Genomic DNA, 17,170 nt, shown 5'->3' on the forward strand with positions numbered 1-17,170 from the left:
GCTGAGAATGGTGCCTGCCTGATCGAGGGATCCCTTGCCATCAGCTGATCTGAAAAGGTAATCCCCAATCAGCTGAACCAGCAGGTCTCCCTGAAGCCACAGCTTGGGAGGGGATTAAGGTATCTGGCTAATCGGAGTCTTAAGGCTGTGGGAGGGGATTAAGGTATCTTGCTAATCTGAGTCTTAGGCCACTCTTAGGTCTGCCGGATTTTTCTTTTCATTTTTTTTTTTAAGGCAGATTTTTGCGTGTATTACACAAGCAAAATATCTGCCCATTAAAAAAAAACAACAAAAAAACAAAAACAAACATAAAAACCCCACTGCTGCCAACGCCCCCCCCCAGACAAACGCGGCCCACAACAAATGTGAATGTGCCCCCTCCCCCCCGAAGAAAAAGGCAAGAGGGATGCCATGGGCCCGGCTACCCTAAAAAAAAACCCACAAAACAGCAGGAGGGATGCCCACTCTCTCCTGCCATCGGCCTGGCTCCCCGAAAAGACAATGGCCAATCAGTGACTTCCTTAGGTTCCTACCTAAGGAAGTCACTGATTGGCTCAGGCGCTTCGGGCTCCTCCCAAGGGAGGCGCCTGAGGCAATCAGGGCCTTAGGACTCTCCCCATGCATCACATGATGAACCGGGGCGGGGCCTAAGGTCCGCAGTGCACTGGAGGAGCCAGAGGAGCAGGAAGCACCCCTCCTGCTCCCAACATAAAGGTACAGGAGGGGGCTGATGGCAGGAGGGAGTGGGCATCCCTCCTGCCATATTTCTTCAGGGGTGGGGAGAGGTATTTTCCGGCAGGAGGGAGTGGGCATCCCTCTTGCCATTGTGTTTTATTTGGGGAGACGGGACGATGGCAGGAGGGAGTGGGCATGCAAAAAAAAAAAAATAAAAAAGATAGTGAATCAATCACTGTTTCAAAATCAGCCAGAGAATCGTCCAACAGCGATAGAATCACTATCTTTAGTGAATCTGGGCCTAGGATCACAAAAGATTGTTAAAAGCAATGGCTCAAAGAACACCAGGGGATGAGATGTTTAGCAAGGAGAAGCACTGCTATGAAGTACGAACAATAAAGTGCTGGACTGCTGCTATTCAAAAAATACAATGTCAGCAGTGAGACAGGCATTGGCAAGACTCACCTGGTGTGTATATATCACCTGTGTTGGAATTGATTAAAAAGGGCAGGAAATCATCCACATGACTCTGCATATATTGTGCTGTTTGACTTCTCAGCTGTGCTAATGTCAAGATGTGGCCACGTTCCTTCAGCTGGTCTTCAATAGCCCGGTACATGCAGTGTCCATCAGAGGGAATTTGTTTGATCTGTAGCCCCCTGCCATCAAGTAAATTGCCCAGTTTTTGATTTTCCAGGTGTCTGACTCCTGAGAGATTCTCTATTTCAGCCTCAGCTATCCGTACTTCTCTCTCTTTATCCAAAGCTGCTTTCTTATCCTACATATTAGGAACAGCAATAAAAAATGAATTCATTTACCCAAGGGTTTGTAAGATATTATAAACAAACTACCAAAGGATATAAATAACCTGCAAGCCAAGCAAAGTCTCTATATGTTCCTGTATCTCCTGAAAATACATATGTGCATACAGGCTGCTTTAATGTCTCATCCTCATCTCACCACCTACTTAACCTTTACTGGTAAGGTTTCTGTCTTACAAACTTTTCTAGTTTCAAGTTGTTGTTTTTTCTGCAATGGTTTAATTTTAATTCAATGTCAGCCCTATTTCAAGGTCAAGTTTTGCAATTCCTCTGTCCTTCATGTGATGCCTCAGCATCCTGTCAGGGGACATTGATATGTATGTACTGTAAATACTGCCCATGGCAGATAGTTCATTTTAAGCAATGCTTCTCTTTATTGTTCAGGCACACGGATAATAATTGCTAACACCATTGGGGGGAAGGGGGAGTCAAGATGACTGATTGAGGGCTTATTATAGTGTTTCAGTTTTTCTATTTGGTTGGATAGAAAAACAAAAGGGGGAACACCAGATCCACTGAGTCTGGAAATAGTCTCTGGCTCTTGTAGAGTGAAGGTACATATTGACCAATTACTTGTGTTTTAAGAGCCCTTGGGGCAAGTTATGTTGGGATCTGCTCTTGGCTCAGATCTTTATTGCTAGTGTTGAAGAGCACCCCTGCCTGTCCTGGTCAAGACTAGAGTAGGGTAAAAATATACATGTGCATGAAGGAGCATGCACACTTACAATATGTCCCCCAAGATCAACACTGGGATTTACGTCTGCTTTCAGAGATCTTTAGGTTATATAAAGGTGCTCATATTGCTCAGTGCTCTACTGGAAGGATTAGGTGAGGTCATCCCCTTAATCCTCAGTGTTTTGGGTCCCCCCCACCCCAGATTAAGCAATGTTAGCAGCATTCATTTTGCACATGCCATAACAGCACAAATCTCATTTTTATGATCTCAATCTCTTGAAATTTACTGCTAGTGATCAGTAAAATACCAACAATGTGTCAAAGAGAGAGCCCTATTGTGGCGAAGGAATAATGTGCACAGGCAAAATATCAAGATGCCCCTGGAAATTTTCTTAAAATCAAGCTGATGGCACCTAATAACAGATAAGGAATGTTTGTGCAGGACACTTTGTTCCATTATTGTAGCACATTAAACAGGCTTTGATGATTTTTAAAACCATCAAATAAAAACTCCCATGACAGCAGCAAATGTCTTTATACTTTTATATTCAATTTTGTTTTTTGTTATTAAGATTAAGCAGAATATAAATACGGTACAGAAATAAAATAATGTTTTGTAGATAATTCTGAGTGTTACTTGTATGACGTTAAAAAATTTTTTCAGTATGTTTTATAAGTCAATAATGATTTCTGTGGAGGGTGAATGTCTGTCTATCGGGCCATCTGTACAAATGCGTAGCTTTAGGTATGGAGAAAAATGAGATTTGGCCAGGCTAAAGGAAGAGGCAACCACAATCAAAACAAGACAGAAAAAGGTCTGGAGCTGCAACAATGCAGATAAACTGAAAGGGTAAAAGTGTGAAGAGAAGGGACAGAGAAAGCAGAATAGTTCAGGTTGAGAGCTTGGAGGCAAGAGGAGGGATAAGATGAAGGGAGAATTGGTTGAACTGCTAGATGACCGAGGGATAAAGGGGCTCTCAGGGAAGACAAGGACATAGCGGAGAGATTAAAGGTGAGCTAGCGTTTTTAGTGCACGCACGAAATTACCGCGTGCTACACCGCACGGTACACTTCTAGAATAACGCCAGCTCAATGCTGGCGTTAAGGTCTAGTGCGCGTGCGCTATTTCACGCATTAAGGCCTTAATGCACCTTAGTAAAAGGAGCCCCAAATGAATTCTTTGCCTCAGTTTTCACTGAGAAAGATATGGGAGAGATACTGGTGCCATAAATTGTATTCAATTCGTATGAATCCGAGAAGCTTATACAAATCTCTTTAACACTGGATGATGTAATAGGTCAACTTGACAAATTGAACAGTAGCAAATCGCCTGGACTTATTGATATACATCCCAGAGTGCTGATAGACTTGAAAAATGAACTTGCAGAACTATTGTTAGTAATTTGAAATTTTTCTTTAAAAAACATCATAGTACCAGAAGATTGGAGGGTGGCCACCACTTTTTAAAAAGGGCTTCAGAGGTCATCCAGGAAATTATAGACTGGTGATAGGAAATCCAGATCGTTCTCAAGTCCTGTCCGGTGGGTGCCAAAATATAAAAAAATGCAAATAGGTTCCACAAAGGGAATGAAGCAGTAATGCAACAAAAGATTGTGGGATAGAAAATGGATATAGCAGTTTGTAGTTTAATAAGCATGCAAAAAAATTAAAAAAAACAATACACAAGGTTGTATAAAGTTACAAGTGACCCACAGAATGAAAGCCAAAATATATAAAATACAGCCAAAATATATAAAACACGGGCTGTGTTTCGGCAAAATAAAAATGCATTCCTCAGGAGTCTTACTGGATTCTTGGCTGTCTTAAATATAAAAAAATGTAAGATATAAGAATCACAAAAAATCCAAGTAGTTAAGAGGCTACAAACAGTACCGCACACAAACCTCCAATGTTGGCTGGTGTCATGATTTTCATTTTAGCTTTTACCTAAAAATTGTCCTTTGGAAAGAGGAAAAGCTCTTGTGGCGAGGGGATGGAGATAGGAAAAAAAGTGCCAGGAGTTATTTCAGATTTTATCCCAGGCCTTTGTAGACAGGGTCTGTGGCAAGCCCTAGGCCTTACACATTGGGCTCCCTTTACGAAGGTGTGCTAGCATTTTTAGCACGCGCTTCAATGCCACGAGCGCTAACCCCACGCTACACGGAAAATACTAACACCAACTCTATGGAGGCGTTAGCGTCTAATATGCGCACGCTAAAAACGCTAGCACACCTTCGTAAAAGGAGCCTATAGAAAGATTAGGTTCTTACCTCAAATCTTTCTTATAAATGTGTCTAGTAGTCCTGAACAGTAGGGTTTTGTCCCTGAACCCGCAAGTTGCTGAAGGATGTCACACATCTTTTGACTCCGCCTTCTTCCCAGAGGGCTGTGCCATGCTCCCTCAGTTCATCCCAAAGCAGTCAAAAACACTCTTAAGAAGAAAACATAAGGAGGGGTTTAGGGAATCTCTATGACAGTAGAATTCTGTTCTCTGTAACAAGTATAACAAACAATCCCCTATTTTATGAAGCCACGTTAGGTTAAAAATAAATAAATAAATAAAAATCACCAGCCCTGTCAGTATTAACTCCGACACTCATAGGAATTGTCGGAGTTACCACCACCATGGACAGCGATTAAAACCCCCCAACATGGCTTCGTAAAAGAGGGCCAAAGTTAACAAAGGTGGGAGAGTGTGGCGCAGTGGTTAATGCTACAGCCTCAGCACCCTGAGGTTGTGGGTTCAAACCCACGCTGCTTCTTGTGACCCTGGGCAAGTCACTTAATCCCCTCATTGCCCCAGGTACATTTGATAGATTGTGAGCCCGCTGGGACAGAGAGGGAAAACTGCTTGAGTACCTGAATAAAAAATGCATGTAAACCGTTCTGAGCTCCCCTGGGAGAACAGTATAAAAAATTAAATAAATAAAATATAAATAAATAAAATAAAATAAATAAAAATAAATAAAAAAAGGCATACAACAAGCACTAACATTCTTGGAGCTCGTAGCTACTCATGTAACCATTAAAGCAAAAATACCTGTTTGGGGTTTGTTTGTTTTTTTTTAAGACTCATTCTAGCTGAGTGGCTGAAGTCTCAACTCATACTCTGACTCAGACAGAAAGCAGGCACAATGACAGGATAGGGCTTCAGAACTACTAGGCACATTTACAAGAGAGAAGATTATCAGGGTAAAAAGCTAATCTTTCTTTCTAGTGCAATGTGTCTCGTAGTCCTGAACAATAGGGACATAAGCAGTCCCCTGAATTTAGGGCGTGACCCCTGAGCCTGCCTTCAATATGGAGGACCCAAAGACAGCGTCCTTCCTGGCTGCCACATCCACTCTATAAAACTTGATAAAAAGTATGAAAGGTGGACATATAGCTGCCCTACAAATCTCCCCAGATGAGACTGCTCGAAACTCCACCCATGAAGAAGCTATTCGTCTGGTAGAATGTGATTGCACAGAAATTGGCAGCTGTTTACCAAGGAAAATATAGGCCAAAAAATTTGCCAGTTTGATCCATCTGGAAAGAGACCTTAAATGCTGTCTTACTGTGCTTGGCCTGGCTGGTGAGCACAAGTGGTGATCCGAGACCCGAAAGTCATTGGTCACCGCCAGATAACAGAGAAGAACTCTACAAATGTCTAGTAGCTTCAGCTTTTGGTCCTTTTACTTTGACCCTGTGGGCAGAAATGTGAGTAATCAGACTTCCTGATTGACATGGAATGCCAAAACCACTTTTAGTAAAAACGACAGGACTAAGCGTGCAAGTAAAGCCCTGCTTCTGTAATCTTGAGGAATGGCTCCCTGCACGAGAGAGCTTGCAATTCTGAGACTTCTCACAGAAGTAATAGCTACCAGGAACACCATCCTGAAAATAAGGTCCAGAAGGAAAGCTTCCTGCAAATATTCAAAGGGAATCTTTGAGGACCAGAATGAGGCTCCAGGATGGAAAGGATGATCTTACTGGAGGATGCAATCAAAGAGTCCCCTTTAAGAATCTTGCCACATCTGGATGAGAGGCCAGAGAAACTTTGGTCCTGTGTTCTCTAAAGCATGAGCAGTGTTCTCCCCAGGGCCTTTCAGCCGGGCGCTCCGCCCAGCTAATTTAGATGAGCGCCCGGCTGTAATCTCGATCGCAATCCTGCTGCTGCTGCCGCCTTCTGCTCAACATTTTTAAAAAAACCCTTCTCACCGGCTTGGAGATTTACCGGGCTGACTCGGCACAGCCTGAATCGCAGGAGCCTGACTTTTTTTTTTTTAAGTTTTTAACGCCAGCAAGCGACTTGAACCCATGCTCCGGGGCTCTAACATGTGAATGCCGCTTCTCTCCGAAACCGGAAGTCACGTCCTGAGGGAGGAAGAGAAGGGAAGTCGGCATGCACACGCCCCAGAGCATGGGTTCGCTATAGGAGATAGGTCAGCTTACAACTTGCTCTTGCTTGCTTCGGGCTTTCTTCGCTGCCGGATCCTGCCTACTTTCTGTTTCCGAAAGTAGGCAGGACCCGGCAACGAGGAAGGCCCGAAGCAAGCAAGAGCAGTGAGCGATGGAAGGAAGCTTACAACTTGCCTTAGTCCAGCCCTGCACAACATGCGGCCCAAAACGGATCTCACTGCCGATATGGCTCTCACTCCGCTCTCCTATGAAGATCAGCTCAGGAGGCAAGATTTAGCCCGAGATCAGACGAATATTAAAGGGCATTTGAAGGCATCTGAGCAGATTGAGGAGAACATATCCTGTTTTTCCATGCCTAAAAATACCACCTTGTCTAATGTAATCTCTGATCAGATCCTTAAGAGTGATGCAACTATGTATGCTGGACAGTCTCCTCCAGTAAACAGAGCTTTAAAGCCTGCAACCATACAGAACCAGATGGTCAAAGGGCTCCGAAGTGTAGTATTGCCAAGGGATCTGTCTCACAAGTTTCTGACGCTGGCAGATGTAAGCACAGCACAAGAAATGGAGACTTGTGGCATTCTGTGTAGAAAGCTGATGCATAATGAATTTACTATTACCCATGTAATAGTGCCAAAACAGTCTGCTGGACCAGACTACAGTACAGTGATATGGAGAATGTGGAAGAATTATTCAGTGTTCAAGATCAACATGATCTCCTTACAGAAGAAAGACGGAGAGAAAGAGAGAGGATTAGACCAAAGGGGAAAGACAGGAGGCAGATACTGGAGAGGGGGGAGAGAAGGAAAGGAGATAGAGATGTCAGACCATGGGGTGGAGACAAAAAACAGAGAGGGGTTGAAGCTGAAATAAATCATGTACAAAGGAGAGAAAGGGCACAGGATATAGAGTTTATTGAAGGGACATAGAAAGAGGGAAGATACCATATGGAACAGAGAGAGGGCAGACACTGGATGGAAAAGGCAGAAAGGGTGGACAGTGGATGCAAGGGGCAGAGATAGGGTGGACAGTAGATGGAAGGGGTAGAGAGAGGGTAGAGGCTGGGTGGAAGGGGCAAAGAGAGAGGACAGATGTTGTATGGAAGGGAGCGAGGACAAATGCTGAATAGAAAGAAGAGAGTGAAGAGAAGATGACTAAAGCAGAAACGACAAAAGATAGAAAAAAAATATTTTTGTTGCTTTACGTAGAATCAAGTAATATTGTAACTGTATTGATTAAAATTTATCAATAGTGTCGAGCTCCATACTCATGGAGATGATGCGGTATAGAAACTTAAGGTTTAGATTAGATTAGGAAATGGAAATAAGGCAATTTTGGGAGGGAATAAACCCCTTTCCTCAGGTCAGGACAGGATACCATAATAGCTGTATACTGTACTGTCTTGAAGAAAGATTTGGCCTCTGAAAGCTAATTGAAAAATGGATTAGTCCAATAAAATGGTATTTTCATATTTCTCATTATTTTATTTCTATTTGTTAATTTGTAAAGTGGTGACTTATGTAGAAGTTTTTTTCAAATTTACATCTACTGTCTTTATATTTTGCATAGTATTAGGGGACATGTGTCACTGTTTCTGTGGTGATGCATTGTATGCAGAGTCTGGTTTCTTGGTTCAGTTTAACTTTTGTCTACATATTTCTATTTTTAGTTTGTGATTATTCCATATTGGGTGAGGGTGTATCTGTGTTCTGTGTGTATGAAAAGGACATGGCTTTCTGTTAGCATCGACTACAGGATCAATTGACTGTGTAGGATCTGGTTTGTTTAGTTTTACAATGCGTGTGTTGGTGTTCTAGTGCTCACTGCAGTGTTTAAGATGCTGCCTTTTCCTAGATGCACCCTTATTGTGTGACTCATGGATTATTACTAAAAATATCTTTTTTTGGGGTTGTTAAAAAATGATTAGCACTGGCTGTCATATATACTAGGTACACCACTGGATTTAATGACTCTATTCTAACTTTACTGTTGACGTAGGTGTTGTCCCCCCCAACACACAGACACACATTATAAAGAATTAAATTAAAGTTGTATTATCATCAAGTAGCTTTCAAATGACATTATAAACATATAAAAATAAAATATTTTTAATACATTGCTAATTATTACCTGCATCTTTACCTATACTGTTTTGCCCTAGCTCTTACTTTGCACTATAGCAAAATAAAAAAGAAGCAGATAAAGATCAATCACACAGGTGCCCTTCAAGGCTCAGTAACACCTCTCCATAAATTATGTGGAAGAGGTCTGGAAGTGGGGATAGCATCTATTTCATATCCTCAGTGAGACCTAGTGATCAAAACATTATTAGAGGTGTTGTACAGCCATTTCTTGTATGACTGGATGAGCTATATTTATCTTTTTTTTTTAGTTATTTAAATTCATGCAGAAATAAATGGTTAGATTGAACCTAATGACTTCATTAACGCATTTCCCTTTTTTAAACCTCTATACTATTTGAAAGAGGGTGAACATCTAATTATTCACTTCTAGAATTGGATACTTCTTAAATTTAGTAAAAATATTCTGGCACAAGTGTCAAATCTTAAAAAAGGAAGTCATTTCGAGCATTGGAAAATAATAATAATTAACTAATAAAAATAGTATACATTTAATTTTCCCCACTACCAAATTTCCCCGCCCCGCCCCACCCGGCTACTTTTTCTTGCCACCCGGCTGGAAAAAATTTCTGGGGAGAACACTGATGAGAGATCTGCAACCTCGACTTTTAATGAAACAACTGTTAGTCCCTTCTCAAGGCATGTCTGCAAGACTGTGAGAACCTCTGAAATCAGAGCTTTCAAAGCCTCCACATCGTCTTGTCCTCGGCCAAGGTTGAACTACACATCCAACCCTGCACATCTAGGCTTGAATTTTTGGCCGTAGAAGCAATCTGCCTTTTTGCTCACTACTGAGGCAATGAGATCCATCAGCCGAACTATGCTGTCAAACACTATGGAGACAACAACTACTCCCCCATGTCCAGTGTCTGCTGTCCGAGAATGTCAGCTTGGATGTTCACTCCCTCTACATGAGCTGCGGAGATTGCCTGCAGGTGGGCACATCAAAACTGCAGTCAAGCCTCTAGCCACAATGGAGCACTCTTGGTGCCCCCTTGTTGACATAAACCACCGTGTAGCATTGTCCCCCCAAAAAAACCTCTGACCACCTTTCCTTCCAGGGATCGCTGCTGTTTGCAACGCCAGCTGAATGGTTTGTAGCTCCAGGCAATTGATGGACCATTTTCTCTGACAGACATGATGCCCAAGTTGTAAAGGCTGGCATCTGTCATTAGAATGACCCAGGAGTCTATTTGGAGTAGCATGCTCTTCGAGAGACCAGCTGAAGCCACCATCGCAAGCTGCTCCTTTCCTCCGCCTACCACGGAAGTGACTGCTGGAGCAATCTGGATGAGGTGACCAGCGGGACAGAAGGAAGTCCAGCAGGGGACACATATGAGCCTTTGCCTAACGTACCACCTCAATAGTCACTGCCACTAACCCCAGAACCTGGAGGTAATGTCACGAAGTAGGGGCCAGCCTCATCAGGCAGTATGTTATTTGCTTCAGGAGCTTCTGTTTGTGTGGTTCTTGCAGAAAAACACAGCCCACTATTGTGTCAAACCAAACTCCCAGGTACTCTCCAGGTGCTGGGTTGGAATCAAATGGCTCTTCTTGAAATTGACTATCTATCCCAAAAGATGGACCAAATGCGTCCCCGCTTGCTCTCCTTCCCCTTTGGACGGGGCTGATTAGCCAGTCGTTCAAGTACAGGTGCACCTGAATCCCCACTTTGCAGAGATGAGCAGCAACTACTCCCATCACCTTGGTAAAGATGCGTGGTGCTGTGGCCAGTCCAAATAGCAGTGCAGAAAACTGGAAATGTTGTTCCTGGACATGAAATCTTAAGTACTTTATGTGGGCTGGAAAGATAAGAATATGAAGATAGGCCTCCATCAAATCCAGGGAGGCTAAGAATTTCCCTGGCACCACTGCCGCAAAGACTGAACGAATCTTCTCTATGCAGAAATGAAGCACTTTCAGTGCTGCAATGATGGATTTGAGATCCAGGAATGGTTTCCAATCGTCTGAGCCTTTCTTGAGCACTATGAAGTATATGGAGTATCTGCCCAAGCTCAATTATTCGTCCTGTATGGGCTCTATGGCACAAATATCTAAGAATCTCTTTACCATTGATCACCGTTTCTGGCCGGCTGGCGAATCTATGAAAAAGGCAGAGAGGGTGAGAGAATTTGATCTTGTAACCCTCTCGATCTCCAGGACCCACTGGTCTGATCATATTTGTGCCCAGACTTCTACGTATGCCAACAGCCTTCCCCATATCTGGGGAGGTGCTGCCATTGACCTGGTGTCATTGTGTTTTCTTGGAGATTGGGTACAGGCGAGAGCCAAAACCGTATTGTTGTCAGACGCTACTGAACTGCTGTCTGGACCCTTGAAAAGCTCTCTGAAGGGCATAACTACCCGAGTATGAGCAAAATTTCCTTGCCCAGAGCCCCAAGACGCCCAAGGTCTACTATCTTGTAAGGTTTCTGAGTGACAATCTTGCATACTTGAACTGGCATAAGATCGTTGAGTCCCTTACCAAAAAGCATCTGTCCTTTGAAAGGTAGCCTTCGAGGCTGAATCTCACACCCATTGCTTGATCCAGGAGCATTCTGTGAGCAGAGATGGAATAAGTGAAAACTTGCTCATGACTCTAATAATGTCAAAGAGCATCCACCCCTAATTCACTCCTGATAGAACCATCTGGGAGGATTTCTCGTCATCTGATGCTGGATGCCGGCTGAGTCGAATACGGCAAGCATGGCATGGCTTAATCTCAGAGGAAACATGAGTTGCCATTCCAACGTCAACCAATCTGGGAACTTTTCCATGAGCTCTGAGAGGATCCAATACATACCTTGACATATAATATAGGATTGATGATACCTATAATATAGGATTGATGATACCTATAAAAATTAGGAAAATTTACACAACCCTCCGTGATTGGCTTTTGTAAAGATACTAGAGCAATTCTTGCAATTTTACCTAGCCAAATAAATTTTGTAAGAATACTATTTAATTTTTTATAAAAGGACCCCGGAAAATAAACTGGTAACATACCCATTTGGTAACAAACCACAGGCAAAATCATCATTTTAATAGTTTAAACTCTTCCCCACCAAGACAAATGCAAAGGATTCCAATGCTCACACATTTCTGTGACCTTCTGCAATAAAGATTTTTCATTTACTTTAATTGTTTCTTCCAGCTTATTTTTTATCCAAATACCTAGATATTTTATACCTTCTTCTTTCCAAAGAAAGGGAAATGAATCAAATAATCCTTTTGTACAATGTACATTTAGTGGAAGAATCTCAGATTTACTCCAATTTATTTTGTATTCTGAAAATTTCCCAAATTTCTCTATCAAATCCAGCAAATGTGGAATGGTTGGTTCAGGATTGCAAAATGTCATCCACATAAGCAGATACCTTGTATTCCCAACCTGTGTAAGGAATACCCTGGATCTCCTTTGCGTGTTGACTAGTTAATAACAAGGGTTCCAGTACAATGTCAAAAAGCAAAGGAGATAAAGGACATCCTTGTCTTAACACCCCGCTGCAAACAGAAACGCTCTGATAAATTATTATTAATATACAATCTAGCAGCAGGGGAGCTATACAAAGTTTGAATCATTTGTATAAAACCTGAACCAATATCAAACCAATACATTGCTTGATACATGAAGGTCCATTCCACATGATCAAAGGCCTTCTCTTCATCCAAGGATACAGAGAAGGCCGGATCTTCCATATCTTTTGTTAAATTCAACACATGAAAAGCCAGTCTGGTGTTTGAAGAATGTCTCTGAGCAACGAACCCATTTTGATGCATACCAATAATATAAGGGAGAGCCTTTGCCAAGCGTAAAGCCAGTAACTTAGCCAGAAGTTTTCCATCTACATTAATTAAAGAAATAGGCCTGTAATTTGAAACCAACATGGGATCTTTATTTGGCTTTGGCAAAACTATAGTTAAGGATTCTGCCATAGTACCTGTAATACAACCTTTAGTCAGTTGAGCCTGATAAAAATTTAACAGATGTGGTAATAGGGTGCTTTGAAATGACTTATAAAAAACTCTACAGTAAATTCATCACCACCTGGAGTGGATCCAACTCTAAGAGATTTCAACGCTGTTTGTAATTCTTTTATCGATATAGGCTCCTCAAGACTTTCTTTTATATGTTCAGGAACTTTTGGCCCCATAATTAATTTTTAAAATTCTAAATCTTCTAGCTCCTTGTTTGAATAAGACTCGGAAGAATATAAAGCTTTATAAAAGTTCAAGAATTGTTTTAAAATAGATCCAATTTGAGAATGGGTATCAACCTTCTCATCTTTAACTGCCAGAATTTTTGTCTTTCTTTGCTTTACTTTGAGATAATTTGCCAATAATCTTCCCGCTTTATTCGAGTTTCCATAATACAAGGCTTGCTGTGAAAACAAATCTTTCCTGACCAACTGTGAGAAAATCTCATTGTATTTACCTTTAGCTTTAAAAAGGGCCTGCAAAGTAATTTGTTCGCATTTCTTAGCCAATTTCAACTCCAAAATCTTAATTTCCTGTTCTAAATTAGAAAATTTCCTTTTTAGTTGTTTCTTAATATATGCTGAATATGAAATGATTTGTCCCCTCACGGTTGCTTTGAAAGCATCCCCCAAGGTTTCTAAGGAGATTTCTTCCGAGGTATTGATCTGAAAATAATCATTTATTTTTAATTGAAATTCTTCAAGAAAGTTTGAGTCTGCAAGCAATGTATTATTAAATCTCCACACAGGTATACTACTATCCTGTTCAACAAATTTAAATTCAATCCAAACTTCACCATGACCTGACAAAATGATTGAGTCTATGGTGGTTTTTGTTACCTGCTGAACTAATTGATCTGAAACAAAAATATAATATATTCACGAAAATGATTTATGAACATGGGAGCAAAAAGAAAATTTCCGTTCATTAAAATGAAGGATACGCCATATATCTTTCAAACCACAAGATTGAGTAAGATATTCTAATCCCAAAGACTTCAAAATCTTACTAGGTTTTTTATCCATCAATGGATCCATAACAGCATTAAAATCCCCTGCCACTACTATATTAGAAGCAGCCAGTGGTAGTATCAGCTTTTGCAGAGTTTTGAAAAACTCAATTTGATTCGAATTAGGGGCATATACATTGAAAAGCACCAGCGTATTATTTCCCAAGCTCATATCCAAGTGCAACCATCTTCCTAAGGAATCTGCAGCATTCATTGTAACATAGCTGAACATTTCTTATTCAACAAAATAGCTACTATCCCAGCCTTCTTTCCCACAGCAGGGGCAAAACCCCCCAATATTTTACCCATCTCCTTTTAGTTTCCTGTATTCTGCGTTTCTTGGATATAGCATATATCCGCATTCTGTTGTTTCAAAAAATTAAGCATTTTCTTCCTCTTAATGGGATGATTGAGACCATTAACATTTAAAGAGAATAATTTAAGATTCATTTTTCCATTTAACAACACATTTCATCAATTGTTCTCTAAATTTCCTCCTTAACAGATGATTAATTAAAATATTCCCCCACAACCAAGGTCCCCAAAAGAAAATCTCTTCCTCTCCCCCAATCCCTTTCAATTTTAAACAGTCATAGGTCTCACCAAAGTCTTAAACATGGGCATCAATACCTTCTTTTTTCTACTGGCCATACCTCTCCCTATGCAATCTAGCATCCTTCTAGCTTTCACCGTCACGTGAGTTCCCGTAGTCTCTCTAGACTACGACAGGAGCTCACGGCAGCCATTTACTATTGGCGATCTACATGGGGCAGGAGTTATTCGCGGTTTTTCACAATTTGCGGTCCGGCTCTGCCCCTATCCCCCGCGAATACCGAGGGAGAAGTGTAATGCTACTTCTCCTCCTTTTCTTCCTACCCTGTCTTTCCTAAACAGATTATAACCTGGTATAACTACATTCCAGTCATCGTTCTCTTTGAACCATGTCTCTGTGATCGCCACTAAATCCATCTTCTTCCATCACAGCTTCTAGATCCAGAATCTTGTTTCCCATACTTTGAGCATTAGTATATACTGCTTTCAAGAAACATTGTCCTCTTTTCCTGTCCGTGTAGAGGTATTCAGTGATTTACTTACCCGGGAGCTTTGATCACCCTGCCCCATCACTTCTAGTTTAAAGCTTGCTTCAGTAGATTAGCCAGCCTGCTGGCAAAGACACTTCTTCCTTTTTTTGATAGATGCACACCATCCCTGCTCAGCAGCCTTTGGAAGATCATCCCATGGTCCAGGAAGCTAAAATGCTCTTGATGATGCCATCCATGTAGCTATGCATTCATCTCCAGGATGCGAGCTTCTCTGCCCTGGCCTTTACCCTTAACACCTGCGCCTGACTGCTTCACCTTCTCTTCCAGAGCCACAAAGTCACTTTTGACAGGTTCGCAGGGGTACCTGTCAGTATCATTAGTACCAATGTGGATGAGCAGAATCAGGCTTGATGAGTCTTAGCAACCTCTCCGTAACATCTTGGATTTTGGCACCAGGCAGACAGCATTCCTCTCATGACATCATGTCTGGTCTGCAGATGGACGCTTCTGTACCCCTCAGAAGGGAATTGCCAACTACCACTACCTTATGCCTCCTAGTGGTCACGGATCCAGAACTTTTTAGGATTTCAAGATCTGGTCTTTCCTCTCCTTGGGATGCTCTCATCTCCTCCACTTCCAGAAAAGCATACCAGTTCTTCAGTTCAAGGGCGGGGGTAGTCACAGTACCAATCTTGCAGTGTTCTGTAATCTGAGTCCAGCTGTCTTCCCTCAGCACAGTCTCTTCTCTACTACTGGAAATCTTTGACACCTCATGAACCATTTCATTGATGTACCGCTCATTGTTTGTTTATTTCTCACCAGCCCTTATCCAGGGCGAGTTACATTCTCACGGATGCATCTCAATCTTGCCACCTCTCACAGTTCTTTTACTTCCTTCATGAGGATTTCAAGCGGAAGACAGCTTGTACATAAAACTACTCCCTCTGCCTGGGTAACATTTTCTGTCTGTACAGAGACAGAAATTGTAACCCGAGCAGCCACTTTGGAACAGGGCATTACTTTGGTAGGATTTTTTTGCCCTTTCTTTTTTCCAGGTGTAAGTTCTTTTATACCACAGTAAGGCTGGGAAACATCATATCACCAGAGGCAGACAGTAGTTCACTACTGAGCTAGGGGTGTATCTTTAATGCTGATCCTCTACAACCTCTCTCTTAGAACCAGGCTTACTGAAGGTTAGGCACTAGGCTAGCATTCCCCCCACCTCAAGAGTCACCAGTGGAATCTGATCTCTTAAGAAAGTCCTCAGAGTTGCAGTAGTCGAGCTATGATAAGACCATCATTTGGACTAGGAAGACAAAGAGGTGATTATTAAGTGACGTCAGATCAGTCTTGGTTCTCCAGTCTGTAAAAGGTTTTTCTCTATAAGCTGGAGATCTGTTCAGCTTTTTTTGATTGATGTGAACTGCCTAGAACTCATTGGTATGGCGGTAAACAAAAATAAAGTTCATTATTATTATTATTATAATAATAACAACTTTATTTTTGTATACCACAATACCACAAACAGTTCAGAGCGGTTTACAATGCAAGAGACTGTACATACACAGCGAAGATACAATGCAAGGGAATGTACTATGCAGTTGAGCGCAATTTACAATGCAGGGGACTGTACATATTCAGCATGGGTGTTTATACAGCGAAGATACAATGCAGATTTATAATGCAAGAGCCTGTACATTTACAACGGAGATATTTATACAGTGAAAATACAGTGCGAGCGACTTAAGAACAAGATACGATGCAAGAGACTGTATAATCAGGTTGAAGTGGATTACTATGCAAGGAGAGGTTGGGGGAAGGAGAGGTGGTAGAGTTTGGTTATTTGGAGGGGAGGGGTTCGAGAAATTTATCATAGAGGTAAGATTTGAGAGATTTCTTGAAGGAAGAGTACGATGGGGCAGATGAGATGAGGGTGGTCAGGCAATCTGTCCATCTGCCAGCTTGGAATGAGAGAGTTCTATTAAGGAATCTTTTGTAGGTGCATCCCTTTGGGGATGGGTAAGTAAACAGATAGGCATTGCGCGTTCGATTGGTGCCTGGGAACGCAAAGTGGCGATACAGATATATCAGGGATGAGCCAGATAAGGTTTTGAAGCAGAGGCAGGCGAATTTGAAGATGACTCTCGCTTCTATTGGCAACCAGTGAAGTTTTCTGTAGTAAGGGCTGATATGGTCTGACTTTTTAAGGCCATAGATTAGTCGGACGGCGGTGTTTTGAATGAGTCTCAGACGTTTGATGGTTTTCTTGTAGGAGCCCAAATATATGATATTACAGTAATCCAGGGTGCTTAAGATTAGGGATTGGACCAGCAGTCTGAAGGAGGGGAAGTCAAAGTAATGAGAAAGTGGAATCGGAATAGGATAGTTTTGTCTGTTTAGGGTCGATACTGATGGTACAGGCAG

The 17,170-nt window shown here is 41.8% G+C and overlaps 1 protein-coding gene across 3 annotated transcripts in view; it reads right to left on the reverse strand.

Moving 5' to 3' along the window:
* The window catches only part of OTUD6B (OTU deubiquitinase 6B), a 64,973-nt gene that overhangs the window by 6,345 nt on the left and 41,458 nt on the right, over window positions 1–17,170 (reverse strand). For all 3 annotated transcript variants that reach the window (XM_033934698.1, XM_033934696.1, XM_033934697.1), the window contains exon 4: window positions 1,141–1,453. In XM_033934698.1, coding sequence (XP_033790589.1) covers window positions 1,141–1,453 — 313 coding nt within the window. The remainder of the gene's footprint in view (window positions 1–1,140; window positions 1,454–17,170) is intronic.

The sequence above is a fragment of the Geotrypetes seraphini genome, chromosome 2 (genome assembly GCF_902459505.1).
Source record: "Geotrypetes seraphini chromosome 2, aGeoSer1.1, whole genome shotgun sequence".
Classification (NCBI taxonomy): domain Eukaryota; kingdom Metazoa; phylum Chordata; class Amphibia; order Gymnophiona; family Dermophiidae; genus Geotrypetes; species Geotrypetes seraphini.